The following is a 19,023-nucleotide window of genomic DNA, read 5'->3' on the forward strand; positions in this document are numbered from 1 at the left end:
TGGCCCGTCAAGGGAGGTCGCCCGACACCAGCGTCCTACGCCGCCAACCTCTGCCACGCCGTGCAGCAGCTGCGCGCCGCCCCACCCCGGGCTACTTGCTAGCCGTCACATGTCCCGCGCGCTCTGCACGACGCCGACCACGTGTTCCTACGCCGCGACGCAACGAAGCCGCCTCTGGTACGACGGGCCGTTCTGGGTCACATGGCCAAGACGATGACCCCAGACCGCGGCTCCCGCCGAGACGTGGTCTCGATCGACCGCGTCAAGCCCGCAACCTCCGACCCAGACGTGCGGCCGGCGGGTACGGGACCTGCTCACCTCCTACAGACGCGGCCGCTGCCTCTGCTCGGACTGCGCTCGCTGCTGTCGGCGCCGCACCCGCCCTGGCCACAAGCACAGACTGTCCCGCCGGCAGCGCCACCGAGTCGGCCGCCAGTCGCGCCTCCGTGCCAGTCGCTGGCCACGCCTGCAGGTCGGCTGCCAGCAGCGCCAGACCCGTCCCGCCCGATTCTGCGGACCAGCTCCGGCCGTACCGTGCGACGCCCCCGCGTAACCGTGTTGGCTTTGTTCCCTGATACGGCTCCAGCCTATGTGTCATGTCCCGATGGTCTCTAGCGTCGTCTTTTCGACTGGGCGATTCCGTCGGTCCATGGGTGGCCAGCCGACGCCTGGACGTGGAAAGGAGTGCCCAGCAGCCCAGCCTACTCTGGCGGCAGTCGGAAAAGCGTGGAATATATATATATATATATATATATATATATATATATATATATATATATATATATATACATGCATACATATTCATATATATATATATATATATATATATATATATATATATATATATATATATATATATATATATATGCTCAGAGCATGTATTCTGGATGACGTGGATAAATGAGGCCGAACTGAAGGTCCTACACCCTCACCCTGGGGCGTGTCAACGCATTAATTCCAGTCCTGACCAGCCACATAGATAGTGTTGCATTGTTCCAGCGCCGGCATGGTATACATGTGCCATTATATGTCGTGCGGATCATATTCGCTCCTTTATATCGCGCTTCTGATAATATGAGACCAATTTCAGAGGCGATCAATTTCAACAGTTCACGCCACCTTGAGCGGTTGTTTGCCTGCATGGGACCACACCATCTTCGTTGCCGGAAAGAGACTGGACTTTTTGCTGGTGGTGCCTGTCAAAAACACCAGTTTCCACCTGGATACATGCCAAAGGTGCACCAGCCGTACTGATTTACCCTATATGTCACCTAGGGTGACTGCCCACGCAGTGCGGGGTGTGTGTACGGTGTGTGTAGTGAACGATGTTCCTACACAGTGCATGAGACACTTGCAGTAAACGGTGTCGTCTAAATATGTTTGCAACAAAGCATGACCAAATGCATTGCCTTTTTCCTATCGGGCATTAATTTAGAAGTGTGCGCGTGCCGACAGGCCATCAAGTCAAATGCCCCGACAATTCTCTGCGGCGTTAGGTGTACAGCGTGGTTGTGCTGAGTGAGTGCGAAATGGCAGAGATTTCGATAGAAAATACCAATTTGTTAATAATTCTACAACCATTTCGTACTTGGATACGCAGTATACTCCGAGCTCGAAATAGTTTACTCTTCGATAAAATTGGTGCGTGGTGTTTGCCTCGAATCACCGCGGCTGCATGCTGTTTGCAAATTGCTGCTAAACTCGTTACGAATTGCTGCTAAATCACGAACAGCCGAGCACACTTTGGATTGGTGGCGCCCGGCAGGGATAGTGTGACTCCCTGACACCCATCGCTGGTGACACCATTCGCCAATTCGTCCCGCATGCATGAAGAGAAGAGTCATAAGCCGATTATTTACCATTTGCAACTCCCGAAATTAACGGCCTGACTCCCTCATCGGGCCGTGAGGGGTGTCACATGCACCCTCAGGGTAGTCATCTGGGGAGTCACAAGAGAGAATTGACTGCCCTGGGGAGCGTCCTGACTCCCGATGAAGGTGTCATATGGGGAGTCAAGTGTAATTGAAAGACATGTTTGGGGAGTACGCACCCCTCGTAGTGGCGGACTTTTAGACATATCGCGTAACTCCCTACAGGGGTGTCAAAACTTTTTCAGTGAACTTTTACACGTTCTAACACCTCTGCCTACATCACATCAACCCGTTGGCGACCGCAGCAATGACGGACACACGGAACATCTATCTCCTCGCCTGCAAATATCAAAGACGGAGCACAAGCTGTGTTTATTATGCCTGTTTGATTTGAATGAGCTCATCGATGCCCTTTAACAGCAGAAAAAAAGAAAGAAGCAGCAGCCCACGGAATTTGCCCCTCCCATTCACCTTCAGCTCAGCAAGTGGCACACGAACGGAGAAGCATAGAAATATTACCACATTTTCCAAACAGCGTATCGAAGACCATCACGTCACAACTTCTCTGCTGCGAGCTGGTGATGCAGCTTAGTACCGCGCCTCGAAACTGCCAGCATGTCTCCAGATCAGCACACCATGGAGATCTGATCAACGCAGTGTTCTCATGGAGCAGCACGCTTGTGAAGATGGGCGGCAATCTCCGCAGCATCGCCAGCAAGCATTTTCTGTTGTGGGCTTGCATCAGCGAGCAAGAGTATGCCGAGCACCACCAGAAGGCACAGCGACAGAACCTGCAACACAGACAGACGGGCATATTGGTGATCGATGATGCGCTTAGCATATGTGGCCGTATAGAGGTTATATGGCGCCATCAACCTCTTAATCTGGTAGTAGTTGTCAATGTCAGAGAAACGGTAAGAACCGTGATGGAGCAGAGGAACCACGACCTTTTTTACCGGCTATTACAATAATATCAAATTGCTTTCTTACATCGATTTCTTCAAGAAATATTCTACTCAGCAAGGTAGGTTCATAGCTCCTTGCCCATTCCCTCACGGCGGTCTCATTCAGGCAGGAAGTCCGGTTAGTGTAAACGCAGCGTATATGCGGGCCGCCAAACATTGCGGGGCGCTTTTGGTCCTTCCGAACGGATGTTCAGTGTATTTGTGAGAACGTCTTTGAAGAGGATTATTATTTGAAGCAGCGGTGTTCATCCAGTATACAAGTTTAGCTGTTATTTCTTATCACTGTAGACCAGGTGGTACGTGTTATCTGTGTACTGCATGTCGCGCACACATGAAAACATAATCATAACGTTATTGCACGTAAGAGTTTAGGTGGCATCCATTTTACCGGCATACGAGGTCTGGAATTACTTCCACATTCAAAAGGATGTTATCAGAGTGCAAAACTTTCGCCGCGGCAGACTTATGGTTCTCCATTTTTGAAAAGCCATTACGATGGCCCTGGCGATTATTGTCCTGGAGGTGGATATCTCCCTTCTTAGATCCTTTGCGTGCATTTTTTGTTTTTGTTTGTGAAATGCCGCACAACCTTGTTCTGACATTTCCTGCTTTTGACCTTTTGGTGGTGAATATTTTACCTGCAATTATGAACCTTATTCCGAATTGCTAGCTGTTTTTTATGTCAATGCAAATACACTGTTCACTTTTACGTGGGGCTCTGTCATTAGCACGGAGCCTCCGCTGATCCGCATTGAATCTCCCTCCCCCCGCTCCTATCGGTTTACATAATGAAAAAGACGAATCAGAGCGATACTTTATCAAGCGCAAAAGCAAATCAACGTCGGTAAGCTACGCTGAACGAATAACTTATCCTGAATGTTTTCGAGAATAATACAATATTAATTTCGGGAAATGTTGTTGGAAAAATAGTTATACAGTGTATTTTCTCAGCAGCAGAGTCTGACCAGACCTGCCCATACTTAAATGCTAAACTAAAATCGCCACTGATATTTCTTTAAATCAGCATTCCCTACACTTTGAAGATGTTGGACAGTCAGGATGGATCTTCATAATAAGGTCAGATGTAATAAGGTCAATAAATGAGGTTTTCAGTTTAACCCAGCACCCTAGTGTTCATCGTTTCAACTCACCAGCAAATTGGTTAGATGCTTCAGGTGTTCAGAGTTTAAACTCACTAGCAGAATAGTCAGATGCTTCACGTGTGCAGAGTTTTAACTCACCAGCAGATGGTCAGATGCCTCAGGTGTTCAGAGTTTTACTCACCAGCAGAATAGTCAGACACTTTAGGTGTTCAGAGTCTCACTCACCAGCAGAATGGTCATATCCTTCCCGCGTTCAGAGTTTTACCCACCAGCAGAATGGTCGGAGGCTTCAGGTGTGCAGAGTTTTACTCACCAGCAGGATGTTCTGACCCATTGTGGCTTATGCCAGCCTACCCGTCTCAGGTATCGTCCGAGGACTATGCCTTAGTTCTTGCGCACGGTTCAAATACATTACCACTGTTGCCAGATGTTACCAGATGTGTGCTGCCACACATTTCTAAAGAATTTACTCAGGCATCTAAACCACAGCTTGCTAGATAAATACAACATGCGTGATATAAGCACTTCAGAGTCTTCCCACAAGGCACATATAGAGGCGCAATAAACGAAATAACAGAAATGTAATCAAAATGTAAGGAGATAGCGTCTGCATCCCTGTTATGCAACAGCTGGCTTCTGGAGGTTTGCACCGTTTGCTACGACACCTGTTTTGCTCAGTGTTCCAAGGACGCCGGATTCATTTACCGTGTTACCGCGGTTTGCTCGCCGGCGCCGGCGAGGGTGAAATAGTGGGCGACTTGATGCAAGCGTAGTGCAGCTGCCGCGTCGAGTGTGCTGTGCAGAGCCCGCGGCTGTTTGGAATTGGTGGGCGCCCCCGAATCTTGGAGGAGGTCCTCGTGGTCACGCCAGGAAAGCCGGAGGATCAGGGCAGGACCGCAGACAGCAGTGACGGATTGGATGCGCCTCTGATGTCTGAGAGATCATCTGTGAGCGAACTGGAGAGATCATACCATTCGCAGACAGACGGAAATGACAGTCGCAGACAGTCGGAAATGACAGTCGGAGCAAGCGTGACAGATCAGAGCCCGACAATGCGGCTCCAGCGAGCGAGCGCGGCGCTCGTGGCGGTTCCGTTGGGACAACGCACGGTGCTGGCCAATTAACGGCGCTCACGGACCACCTGGATACCGCTCTGGAAAAGTTCGAGAACCGCATCTCAGCTACCACGGCGCAGGAGCTGAGCGATTTTAACAAAGGTTTTCACGCCTGGCTCGAGTCGTTTAAAGACAGCCTCGGTTATCTCGAGCGCCATGTTGAAGATAAAGACAACCTTATCGAAAATTTGTAGATAGAGATGTGGAAAATTAAAGGGGAGATAGAGACTCTGCAAGACAGGAGGAAGCTGAGACCGTTTCCAGGTTGCCCTGTCTCGCTCTGTTTGGTGATCGCATGGCGGCGAGACACCCGGCCCGCCTGGAGCCGCCCCTGCGACGCGCGGATGGCCACGCGGGCGCTCCCCGGGTGGAGCGAGAGCGGGGGACGGATGCGCCGGACCACCCGTGGCGCCCCTGGCGTCCCCGGTCGGAACCGACAGCGCAGGGGCGGTGCTGACGCCGGGGACCAGGAGAACATCAGCGGCCTCGTCGTCCACACCCTAAACCAGAGCTTTTCAGATCTTCGAATGGACGAGCGCGACATCGACCGGCATATCGGCTCCCTGGGCCAAACAACAGGGTAATTGTCCGGGTTTTGTGTTCGGGATAAAGGAGTCTCCGTGATCTTATAAAGGCGCGTAGGTGTCAGCTGCGTGGTAAGAACATGTTGATTAATAAAAACCTGACAGCCTTGCGCGGGAAAATCTACCGTAGTCTTCTGGCCGCAAAGTAATCGAACAAGATTCATAGCACTTTGCTAGAGATGAGCAAGCGTTCTTAAAAAAGAGCAGTTTGGAGTCATCACGCGTGCAAATACAATTGAGGAGTTATGTGAACTGGGCATCCAGGTGGTTCTGCGATAGGCGGCCCTGGGGCGGCGATTTGCACGGAATGAAGTGGGGTGCCCACTTGTTTCGCGTTGTACTGGGTGCCAATGATTTCCGCTCTTCCTGTCTCGTGCACACTTGGTAGTTTTTCCATGTGATCGTGTGTACTGTGTCGTGTTTGTGATTGAGGCGATGACCTTTGTTTGTGAACTTTAGGGAAAGAGTGGCAAGGCTGTGCCCGGGCGCACTTTTGGATCGCCTCGTCAGGTGTTTTAAAATTTGTACTTTCACAGTACGGACCTTTGCAACGGATTGCGGGAAGTCTTCGTTTGAGTTTGAGTCACTCAGTAGGAGATTTTTAAAAAAACTGTTTTGTGTTGCCAGGAACGTACCTCGCTCTTTCAAAGGCGTCGGATTCATCGACATGTGGTGATTAGGACATGCCTCGCCGCGTGCTCTGCGTACATGCTATTGAGTCTACGTTTCTCTGTGTCTGTTGTTATGCATGGAGTGTGTGGGAATCAGGCAGCCATGCCTTTTTCTCAGCAGCGCTGTGCTTCTGGGGGCTGTTTCGCCAGTTTAGCAGCCAGTGTTGTGATGATCTCAGCTTGCCTGCCGCTCGGCCGCTGTCCATGGTGTAAAAGGGGAGTTCCTTTTGCAGCAAGCGGGCCAGCTGAATTAAATAACGCCACTAATGTTTTTCCATTAAAATTATTGGCTCACGAATGCGTTCGATAAATTGCTGTGGATGGACCGATTACAAAAAGAGGCGAGATGTGCTCCACCTTCTGCACAAATTCAACTCCTACGTTTCTTTTCTTCAAGATGTCTATTGTATGCGGGGGAAAGAAAACATGTTGAGAAAGGTATGGGGTAAGGATATATTATTTACTTCCTTTTCTCTTGCGTCTAGGGGGTAATGGTTCTGACAGAATGCAAGCTGACTTTCTGACCACTAAAATTCACAGTGAAAATGGGAGACACATCGTCACTAAAGTAAGAAAGAAAATAAACGAAAGTTGTTGTTAGTGAGCTTGTATGACCCAAATCGGAAAAGTCATCAACTTTTTGATGATCTTTGGCAAGAAAGAGTGCAGTTTCGGGGTACATGTACTACTCCGAACATAAAATTGTGGGGGATTTCAACTTGGTACTTTTCTAAAACAAGGATGCGTGCAATTTCGCCCGTGAAAGTAGCGTTAAGTCTAAAGAAAAGGCGCTTAGCTGGGTGAAACTTTTCCAGCTGACGGGCATGTTTCGTTCAATACACGAGAATGTCCGAAGATTTATATGGAGAGTCAAAAACTCAGTCCTGAAATAGGCACGCCTTGAATTCTTTTCTTGTTCCAATGAGGTTGAGAGGGACATTATGGATGCGGTCATAAAAGCTGGATTTGGAACAGACCATTTGATGAAAACAGCATTAATTCTAACATTACCAGAGTACCCACGAGGTAGGAGTCACTTCACGCTGAACACAACGTTGTTGCGAGGCAGTACGCATGTTGATTTAGTTAAGAGTGAAATCAGCCAAACCGTTCGGCAGTACTCAGCCCCCTTGCATACTGAAGAGCTTCTCATTAGTAATCAACGGCATGCCGAATTCGTTATATCTGATTCACTTGAGCAAGAACTCGGAGCAAGAACAATGTCGTATGCGGCGCACAAAAAGCGTACTATAAAGGAATAAGAGAAGTTACCAGAGAACTAAATGAACTTGAATCTCAGTTGAACCAAACTGAAGGTGAGATTTTGGCTGACAGTTTACAGAGAAAACGACTTCCTTGACTTGACTTGACAGTGCGATGGCCCATTGAGTTGTCTATCTGGGTGAGCAAGTTTCATGTCGTTGCAACCGTTGGCTATCGAGATATGGCTCCGGCAACGAAAGATGTCTGGCCGTCGGCCGGTTGTCGCGAAATTAGAGTCGCCGGTCCTCAGCGAGCCACATTTTTTACAGGACACCAACATTCCGGGGATTAGGCAAAGAGTAATTGCCAGTCATGACCGCGCTACAGTGTCTATCTGTAAGTTAGAATGTGCGAACATACATGCACCTGCAAACGAATTCAGGCAAATAGACATCACGCATCGCGCTTCACTCAAACATGCTAGCGAGTTGAAGTAAACAGGCATCACACATCGCGCATCAATTATACATGCAAACGATTTTAACTGAACAGGCACCGCACATCACGCGTCAGGTATCACTTACACATGTAAACGATTTTAACCTGCCACGTATCACACATCAAGGCACATATCACGTTCGCATCATCGGCCATGATGAGCGCTGTATGTTAAGATTTGGTCACCGACTTTTTAGAAGAATGGATTCACTTATTTCCCTGACTGGGCGGTCCCGTGCTCTGAAGATGACTTCGAGCTATAAAAGGGATATAGGGTGCATACTTCCCTCGAGTTCAGTTCGAGCGTGTTTTGCCAAAAAATGGTCACCGAAAGGGGTATTCCCTGTTTTGTTTTTGGCGTCTTGCATGTGTTCCTTATGTCCCAAACGAATAGGGCGCATGGACACCCCGACATGGACTATGTCCCTCTCATGTTTTTCACACAGTTTGTACTTGATTTCGTAAACCTTTTTTTTGCATGCAAGCCCCTTGAAACCCAGAAGTGCATAAATTACATCTGTTGCCACCCGGGCACTCAGGCTACGAGATGGAAGGCTTCACCAGAGGCTTTTTAAACTTGTCGTTTTCCCAAGCTATGCATACGCACAGTTTTGATTTTTTAACAACGTGTGTGGTTTTCCAAAGCAAATGCTCATCTATGTAAGGTAGTGCCAAGAACCCTTCGTCCAATAGGACGTATTCCTGCCTCCAACCACATACCTCCCACGCGCTCCAGACATATTTTTATTTCTTCCAACATTCCGCATGAATGTCGCGGAGAAAATCGATTGTCCAACAGCAAAATATATGTTTCATTTACGCTCTTTCTTTCTTTTTTGCTATTTAATGAGTTGTTTAGAGCCCCATGGAACATGTCACCAATTATGCTGTGCTTAGTGGAAGTTGGATGCTCAGATTCGCAGTGCAGAATTATGCCACAATTCGTGTGCTTGATAAAGAGCTCCGTTTCTAACGTTGTGCAGTTGTCCCTTCTCTCCACTGGCTTTAGGCGTCACCTGGCGCCATTTCCGCGCCAGTATTTTCCATCGCAATGCTAGATTTGGATGCTCGTTGCTCATGAACTCCAAGAATTATTCAAGAGCACGCTGTCCGTGCGTCTATGCCTCAGCATTATCATTCATGTATCTAGCTAATAAATTTGGTTCTAATGTGCTGGCAGCCAGGGCCTTCGTTTCAAATTGGTCTAGGAATATTATCACCAGACGTGGAGCATGGGTTCCCCATTGCTATACCCGATTTCTGTCGGTAAAAGTCATATCCGAGCGAGAAAAATTATCTTGGAGGCCCTGTTCTAAAAGACCGCAGATAACCTCTTTTGATAGACCGAAAGCATCAATTTCATGGAAATGTCTGTTCACCCTAGCTTTCACGGCAGCGGTAGTCTCATTGACTGTCATATTGCCATAGGAATTGACAGCATCTACGCTGAGAAAATGTTGCCTTGTGGTAACCTATCTGCATGCGAATGATAAGAAGCCTTTATAAAAACAATACGTTGTCCCACAGATAAGTGAGAGCAAACCCAAAGCCTTGGTAAAGTATTTTCTCTAAAAGACATGAAGTTTTTTCTGTGGGACCACCGCACGCGAATATGACAGGTGTAAGGGGCACCGCAGGCTTGTGTTTCTTAGGCAGCCCATAGAATACAGACGTTCTGCTATGTCTAGGTATTAGATCTTTGATGACTCTGTCCGAAAGTTTTCCGTTAAAGGAATGCTCCACATTTGTAGGGCATTTTGAACTGAAATAGCCATCTTGAGAACCTTTCGATGCAGTTCACAGTAATGTCCTTTTTAAGACCCCAAACGATCTGGTTCCTGAGTTACACGCCCGCTTAAGTGCGAAAAGGTTTATTTGGAGCCTGTTTAAAAGTTGCCCCGGTATCAATGGCGTCATAGAAGCGTCATGCGATCGCGGTCATACTACAGGCTGTTTTCTACTTATGGTTAAAACAGCATGGCCGCTGGTACATTCGCACAAGCGATGATGCGACACTTATGATAAAATGCGCGGAAGATGAGATCGGCTGTTAGCAAGATTTCGCTGCTGAATGCGTGTCGCGAACGCAAGCGTTAGCACTTTCGGGTTGTGCGGCACTTGTCTTGAACCGGCCATTTTTCTTTATTTCTAGGCCACAGGTCAATGCTATAAAAAGTAATGCCACTGTCTGCAAAAAAGGCACGGCACCCAAAAACACGGTCACTCTCCCGAAAGTTATAAAAAAGAATGCGCGGCGGCAAATCTGTCTTTTTAGCCGATTTGAGCCGCATTATCATGAACCCCCGTTGGGACTTTGTTTTGAGGGGGGTCACGGTGAACCGCGCTGTTATGAAAATCTGGGCGGAAATTGCGAGAAAACTTGCAATTTGATAGTTCCGCGAGCAGTGCAAGTGTAAGATCACACTCATTTGACAAAAAGTGTGAATCGGGGGCTTGAAATGTGTGTGGTGTGTGCCAGTGGTTTGTATTGATCTTGATGTGATGAGGAGTGTGCGTGCAAGGTTTGTACCTCTGAGAAAGCATTGTTTTGGTATTCTTTAAGTCTACGGTCTCCCAATGAAATGTGATATATTGATACCTGCCTGTACCTTTATGTTTGTGTTTGATTATGATGAAGGAACGCTGGCAAACTAAGAAAGCACTAGCACTTATGTTGCAAGGGCGCACAAAGGCAAGCTGGTACTTCATAAGGATGCTGCAAACATTTTGAACCTATTGAGGTGTTACAGCGTGTAATTAATCCATTGCCAGTTATTATATCAGCAATTAATTTTGACAATAGGGGCTGGTGCGCACAGCTCATTAGTGCACATGTTTAGTATAGGCTCACATTATATGGCTTTGCAAAATTGTCTTTCCCCAAAGAATTCTGAAAATATAGAGCTGCATTACTACTGATGCACATTGTACTGTCTTCACAAATTGTGTATGCAGGCGAGCATTAACTGTGAGTCATCAATGTCATAGTCCCTGCAACTTGCGTGAGATGCTGGGTGCTGAGAAAGGTGGAAAAGTATTGCTGTTGGTGTCTTGGATAGCACCTCATAATATTTTTATCGTGAGACTTGTGTGCACTGGCAGCTTCATCACTTCCTTGCATTTTACCCATCCAACCATAACTTCGTGCGCTTGTCACGCCTCCAGCCTTGTGCAAGGTCAGCATGTTTGCACTGCCACTTCACCACATGTAACATTTTCCTGTTATTTTTTAATAAAGTAGCCTGATGGCTGTAGCATGTTGCATGACTGTGGAAGTGGAAGGTGTGCTTGCGTCTTTCTCGCTTATGTTTTGTGGATTCCCAAAACAGGCTGAGCATGTGATGCCACTTTTTGGTTGTCTGCTTTGCTGAAAGTGATTTGTTTGTTGCATCCAGACATATGCTTGGTTCCTATATTGGTTCCTGGTTCCCACTGGTTCTTTCGACAAAACAAGATGCTGGATCCTGGTTCTCACTGGTTCTTTCGACAAAACAAGAAGATGGATCCTGGTTTCCACCGGTCCTTTTGATACAACAAGACCCTGGATCCTGGTTCCCACTGGATCTTTCGACAAAGTAAAACCCTGGATCTTGGTTCCCACTGGTTCTTTTGGCACAACAAGAACCTGGATCTTGGTTCTCACTAGTTCTTTCAACAACACGAGACCCTGGATCCTGGTTCTCAATGTTTTTTCTCGACAAAGCAACACCCTAGATCCTGGTTTCCAATGGATCTTCTGACAAAGCATTATGCTGCATCCTGGTTCCCATTGGCTCTTATACAAAACAAAACCCTGGATCTTGGTTGCCACTGTTTCTTTCAACAACGCAAGACCTGCATAGTGGTTCCCATTAGTTATTTTGTAAGCACTGGTTTCAGCTCCTGGTTGCCGTTGTTTTTCTGTCAATACCAACCCCAAGTTCCCATAAGTTATTTGGCAAGCAGCACAAATACCAACATACCATGAATACCAAACACCATGTCTCACAGTTCACACTAGTTATTTTACCAACACTATACTCATGAGGTCAGAATATGAAGTACTCTGACAGTCTTGGGACGTTGGAAAAATTGGCATCAAAAGGGCACCCTGCACAACCCAAATACTTTACTCTAAAAAAGCAGATCAGTACATCACAGACAAGTCAAATTAAACAGCATGTCCTGACTCTGTAACAACAGTACAGCTTTTCCAGAGACCTGAGCACAGGGCTAGGGCAGATATAAATTCATTATGTGCATGATAAAGCAGCATCAATGTGGGACTAACCTTGGTTCGCAGGTGGGCTGGGGTTGTGTAAAGGATAATTACTGAGCTTTGATGGCAACCTAGGATACTGGGATAGTTTTCTGGATCTGTTTTCTGGATTTGGATCTGTTTTCTGATATATATATATATATATATATATATATATATATATATATCGTTATTTTAAGCAACCAAGCCACTTGCCTGCTCCTTGGTAATCCATGTTTCAAGTACCTATGGCTGAGCCAGAGCTGACTCACATTCTTTAGCTCCTTTGCCTGCTTATGCCAGGCCCTGGTTCCAATCACTTTTGACACAACCACAGACCCCGGTAACATCCAGCCCGTTTCCTGGCTCTCGCGGCTTTTTCAGGAAGAACAGCTACGACTCCTTTGTTTGCCAAATCTCCACACCATTATTGCCATAAGTTTATTTGCCAGAAACGCTCCTGCAGAATATGGTGGTAACTGGTAAATGGACAGAGGGAACATTCTCAGCTATTAACACAATGCATATATTCCGTTGCAGTCGGACGCAAGTTCATCTCACATCCTCATACCGCAGATTTCACACCTCATACCTATACGTATATATATATATATATATATATATATATATATTATTATTATTCCCTTTGGGTTTTAGATAAACGAAACGTGTGATACAAGCTTCCCTATCTGCGGCCTTGATGGGTGACACGCGGTGGCGCCACATTGTTGTGCGAGGTGTTGGGGATGGTTGTTGCGAGATTTGATTGATGACCGTTTCGTGCTATTCTTATGTAAACTGATATATATATATATATATATATATATATATATATATATATATGTATAATACATTTAATATATACAGTATTCACTATTTCTGTGATATGCGCACGGAAGAGCGGGCTTTTCTTTTCAGGATAACGTTAGACAGCTAACAGCCAAGTTGCAGACATAGGAGGTGTGCGTCATTCCTGTATCGTGACAAGTCATTGATTTTGTTCTTCTGAATTTGTAGTGTTATTAAATTTGAAGAACAGCAAATTTGTCTTATGGTATATGAGGGACAGCCTGAGCAGATAACCAGCAATGTTCATAAACTTAGTTTTATTAGTTTACATTAGGAACAGCACGCATTGCTTATCCTGAAAAAGTGGCGATTGTGAGCAGCAACTGCTGTGAAGAACTCCTGGTAAGATTCTGGTTCTTGTTGGTTTCTGAATATAATTTTGGAATGAATCTTGGTTCTTGTTGAAATTGAATCCCCATCTTAATCCTGAGCTGGATCTTGGTTCTTGCTGGATCACTGTGCATGTTCCAGGCTGGATCTTGGTTCTTGCTGTATCCCTCAACATATTGCCAGGCTGGATCTTGGTGCTTGCTGGGTCCCTATGTCCAATCCAAGTTGGATATTAGTTCTTGCTACTTCTTTCAGTTTGGTATCAGTCTGGATCCTGGTTTTTGCTGTATCTTTCATCTCCATGTCAAGCTGGATCCCGGTTCTTGTTGGATCTTTGGCTTATTGTCAAGCTGGATCCTGGTTCATGCTGGATCTTTCGACTTGCTGTCAAGCTGGGTCCTGGTTCTTGCTGGATCTTTCGACTCATTGTCGGACTAGTTCCTGAGTTCTTCCTGGTTCCGTAAGCAGGAAACAGGAACCGGTTTCCGGGAAGAAATCTTGGGAACCAGGCACAAGTTTGATTGTATCATGTGTCTTTGGTCAGTCATATGTCAGATGGGGAGTCAATACAAGAGAGGACACTTGACCCATCTTTTCATGATGAAATTTATTATGAAAGCAGCATGGATTGCAATACAAAAACCATATCGTCGTTCATGATGGCATGCCACAGTACAGCACCGAGGTAGTGCCACAGCTGTTGACCCGTGCCATAACACAATGCACCGCATTGGTTGACTTCTCTCTCAAGCCTATGAGGCAGCAGCTTATAATCTATGAATGACTGGTAACGACTGATTTAACGATGCCAAAGGACTATCAACAGCAAGAATGTCATTGCACCACAATGGATAGATCAGAGTTCACTATTAATTGCATAAATCCTTCTAAGCAAAAACAAAATATTGGTAGCCCAGTCTTACCGTCTTTACCATAGCAATAGCAATGCTTTGGCAATTGATTAATAGCAGCTTTACAAATTTATTAATTTTCGCATGGCACTGCATTTCCAGATACAAAAGGAACTAACAAGTGAGCACATCACATGATATCAAAGTCAGGACTACAACACTGCAGGCAACGATGGATCGACAATAAAGTATTGACAAAATCATCAAGAGCACAGCAGCACCAGCAGCAGCACAGCATATCGTGCGTTGATATTAATCATAAAAGCTGGCAATCGCTACGTTGCGTACGTCAAACAGTCCACCAAAGCTTTTCTTACGGCCATCACCAAGCCAAAAATCCACAAACCACCCGCTAAATCGCCACTCGACACGGCCCCCGCGAAGAGAATAGCCAGTTGACGTTAGCTTTCGTGTGTTTCGAGGTATTCTTTAGGTCTGGCTGCCAGAGGCTGCCAGGTATTGCTGTCGTCACAGAACCATTCAATGACGCCATCAACCAATGACGTAATGGGGTGCATTTTTCTAAACCTTGAAATTTTGTTTCTTAGCGTCGTTTTTCACTCTTGAAAGCTTACCAATAGTTACAAGTAGGCTTTTCCCATCATATCTGATACCTATCTCAATATCCTCAAATGTGGAACATTCCCTTGCAATGTGCTATTAACTATTCTTTTTTATTTAGCCTCCACCTGAGGGGCTGAGTTCCTGTTCAGCTTTTCATAACTGTCGCTATCGTCAAATATAGTTTGAGCTTGTTTACATAAGTGAGTCAATCTAAGATTAAAAAGCCCTTTACACTGCTCGTTCTGTTTAACTATGACAACATTATTGCTAAGGTTCCTGATAAAGCTCGGCTGGTTTGCAGTGACATTTAGTTTGCCTACTTAATAGTTTTTGAACGTGCGTAGTAATTCATCGTTTAATTTCTGTAGGCTGACTTCTACATTAGTACTGAAAGCTAACGGAAAGTTCTTACCGATGTCTGGGAATCTACACTCAGATCTTACTGATGTCTTTCGGTCTATCAATCGAAGATATCTAAGGTCATTCAGGAAGTGAACCTATTCTGATAAAAGCCGGCCACCAAAGGTTTACGCACAGGGCTCATCACGGCCATTCATGCGAACGTGATATGTGTCTCGATGTGTGATGTGTGCTAGCTCAAAATCGTTAACATGTGTAAGTGATGCCTGACGCGTGGTGTGCGGTGCGTGGTGCGGTGTTGGCAGGCAATTTTGCATTCACTTCTGTCATTGTTTTGATAAAGGCATGGTGCCGAAAGATCAACCCATTCATATCTCCATGATCCTGGTTCTTCTACGAGGAATAAGGCCGTTACTGCTGTCTTATCTAGATGGTCACTTGCACTGGCTTGCATTAGGAACATCATGTCACGCCGTGACCATCAGGTCAGGTCACATCCCCAACTATGAAGACTTAAGTCAGGGTCTAGACTTTGGTGGCATTCGTTTGGTAAGTCTGCATGTGGTTTTGTCACCATTGCATAAAACCTGTAATGATTATTTGAGTGTAATGTTTTAACTACACCGTTTTTGTCATATGCACCACGGCCTAGGGATGGGGCCATTGATGTAACATTTTCTGGAAATGTTTGGCCAATAAGTGTTATCTCCGGAATAAACGTGACAAAAAATCCTGAAGTGAATGTAAAATATGAGTGTTCGGAACTACGTTTGGAGAATGAAAAAGCCCTGCACAGCGAAGATGGCCTCAAGCTCAATACTTTGTGTTCTTTTCCAACAATTTTAAATGTTCAAAAAGCGATTATTCGCACGCTTTTGATCATCTTTTCCTTTTCACCATTTCATTGGACTCATTCATCCAACCGTGTAATAAATGCCCTGGCCGAACGCCTGCTAGACATACATGTGTAATCTCACTTTACTATGCGTGATTATGATAACCACTATGCCCTAGAAAATGATGGTAGATGGTAGCTTAACCTGAAGACACAATCGATGCATTTTCTGACCTCATTTTTCCTGATCGGGAAGACAGGTGTGGGAGATGAAAGCAAGAGGGGGCAGTCTGAACGAGCGGACTCGACGCCAGCACCGACCGAACTCAGTGGTCTGGCCGTCTGCCTGACCGTAGAGCGTCTGTCTGGGCTTGATATTTGCTCGTCGCAGATGTGTCTTCTTCCTGCTCCAGTGCAGGCTGCGACGACGGCACTCCAAAATCACGGCAGCTATAATACACTATGCCGGCGCCGGCCACCGTGTGGGAACAATTTCTAATCACATAGCTTTTGCTTCGCAGCTGTGCGCGCACATTGCCAGGTGGTGTGAACGAAATCGCAGAGGCTCTAGAATGGTCGAATACAGCGAGCTGCACGCGCGTGAGCGGCCGAGAAGTGACATGTCGCGTCTCCCTTTAGCGGGAGTGGGGATGGGGCACGACGCGCGCCGACCGCGTGACCGCCGGCGCCGACGCGGGGCGGTCGCCGGCCGCCTGCCGTCGCCACTGCCGGGCTGGACGCGGTGTCGGAGGGTTCCGTCGGTCGGCGGAGGTTCGGAGCGAGTCGGTCAGGCCGCGCCCGGGCGGAAGACGCCGTCGAGAGGCGACCCGACGAGCGCTCTACCGTCCGCTGGTCAGATAGGGTGAGTACCGACGCCTGGTCTTACAGTCAGGTCTGGCTCACCCTCACGCCGTGCTGCCTTAGAGGAACGGGCCACGCGAGAACATCAGTGCTGGGATACAACAGCTGCAGCTGCGCTGCTGCATCGGATGGGATGCCATCCCAAAAACAGACTGCTCAAGAGAGCGGCTCCAGCAGACGCGTCAGCCTCCGAGCCAGCTAAAGCGCCACCAAACAAAGGAAAAAAAACATCGAAAAAATGCCGCATATCTATAAACGCTGTTAACACTAATTGAGCCGGTCCTGACACCAGCTGTGGGACGGACCGAGCTCCCGACGCAGCGCCGACTTCAGGATCTAAACATCCTTTATATCCTCTTATAACAGTGCATCCATCACCGCAATGCGCGAACCGAGGCCAAGAAGCGCCTTCCCCACCGCCTTCTTTTTGTCCCAAGCCTCCAGCCTATATGCATCCCAGCGTCGCAAGAAGTCTTCCAGATCATCTCCATCACCCCACGTCCATTCCTCCCCCGACTTTATTGGGCCCGCCTGTGCTCTCAGTCACCAGCGTGAAATATGAGCGCTCTCAACGGAATCAGAAGACTGGTGTCCCGGCGACCGCTGACCGAGGCGGCGGCTCGGCCCCCGCCTCCGGCGATCGGCCGCAGGGGTGGGCACAGGTGCGTGCAACAGTAACGCCGCACACCAATGTATATCACCCATGATGAAAGCACTTTAAAAGCACATCGCAACAACCACATCGACATTACCTACCGCCCACCACCAAATACCTGAAGTGTTCTGCAGCAACTTGTTTCTTTGGTTATGGCTGAATCGAATTCGTTGATAAATTTACGTTGCCAAGTTTGAGGACGTCGTCTGCCATTGAGCGGGTGAATAACATCGGTGTTGGTCGTCACTTGTTGTCGTGTTAAGCCTGTCATGCTCGTTCGCATGTGCTTCAGATGTGCCCTGTCGCGTAAATCACTGTTGGGCGTCGTAAGAGTGTCGTGGTTACGCCAGTGTAGTGTGTAGAGCGAAGTTTGCAGCCTTCGAGGTTACATACAAATTAATATATTGCGTTGCTAAATTTGACTTTTTGGGGGTTTTCAGAGTGTTTTCCGAAAAGAATGTTTGAAACATTCCTGTGATGATAATAAATGTAATTGTCTATTCTGTGGCTGTTTTTTCGTTTCAAGTTTAGGGAGATAATTTGTCGTAGAGCTTTTTCGTCTTGTTTGTAGACAGATCTCATTTGATTTTAACAATGCAGCTGGGTGGTTGGTTGTTTGTCTTGTCTTGGTTTATTGCCAGAGTGTCTTGTCATATGTCGCTACATTTCGTTTTCAATGTCATTTCAATTTTAAGAAGCAAAATCGTGTTTCACCAAGATCTGGCTGATTCGTACCAATGCTGAATGTAATCATGCTCAATCAAAACAATGGTTCGATGCACATCTAAGGAGTGATCTTCTGACGCTAATTTTGTGGCATCGGGGACATTCACTGTCAGTAATAAAGCACCGCCTGTTATTAGTTTGCTTTCAGTATACAGTCGTTCCAAGCTTCTGTCCTTGCCCATCAACATTCACGCCAAGAGAAGTGTTGCATTTTGCAGTTAGTTCGCTTAGCTCTCGTGGGAATTTTAGGGCAGTTTACTGTTCAATGTACTTTTGAGACGTTCGGGTTGGTCAGTATACCCAACCTCCAAAAATATATCTATAACTACTTATCACACACATAAATATTCATATACATGACGGCAATAAATGTCCGGTCTTACGTCGCGATGTTGAAGTGTGTCGTGCATCTATATATTCCATAAACAAGCAAATGACTTTAAGTCTTAGGGTTGATATTAAACTTGCGGAAAATACTGACATTCTTTAAGCGTGCGAGGACAGGAGACGCCTTCAAATTTGGGACAGCATTTTTTTTCATCCAGAAACCCTCTCCATCCCTAAGCGAACGTACAACTTTTTGCACAAATCTTGAGTAATTAAGTGGTGGACGGGAGATAATGTAGATGTGATTGTGACGATGTACTCTTAAAGTGCTTTCGTCATGGCGCATTTTATACGCACC

At 46.6% G+C, this 19,023-nt stretch overlaps 1 protein-coding gene across 1 annotated transcript in view; it reads left to right on the forward strand.

Moving 5' to 3' along the window:
* Window positions 1-201: 201 nt before the first annotated feature.
* The window catches only part of LOC119091021 (GTP-binding protein Di-Ras2), a 122,326-nt gene continuing 103,504 nt past the window's right edge, over window positions 202-19,023 (forward strand). Inside the window, exon 1 of the mRNA XM_037213741.1 lies at window positions 202-402. Within this exon, the coding sequence (XP_037069636.1) occupies window positions 202-402 (201 nt within the window). The remainder of the gene's footprint in view (window positions 403-19,023) is intronic.

The sequence above is a fragment of the Pollicipes pollicipes genome, unplaced genomic scaffold (assembly GCF_011947565.3).
Source record: "Pollicipes pollicipes isolate AB1234 unplaced genomic scaffold, Ppol_2.1 Scaffold_3216;HRSCAF=3773_pilon_pilon_pilon, whole genome shotgun sequence".
In the NCBI taxonomy this organism is placed as follows: domain Eukaryota; kingdom Metazoa; phylum Arthropoda; class Thecostraca; order Pollicipedomorpha; family Pollicipedidae; genus Pollicipes; species Pollicipes pollicipes.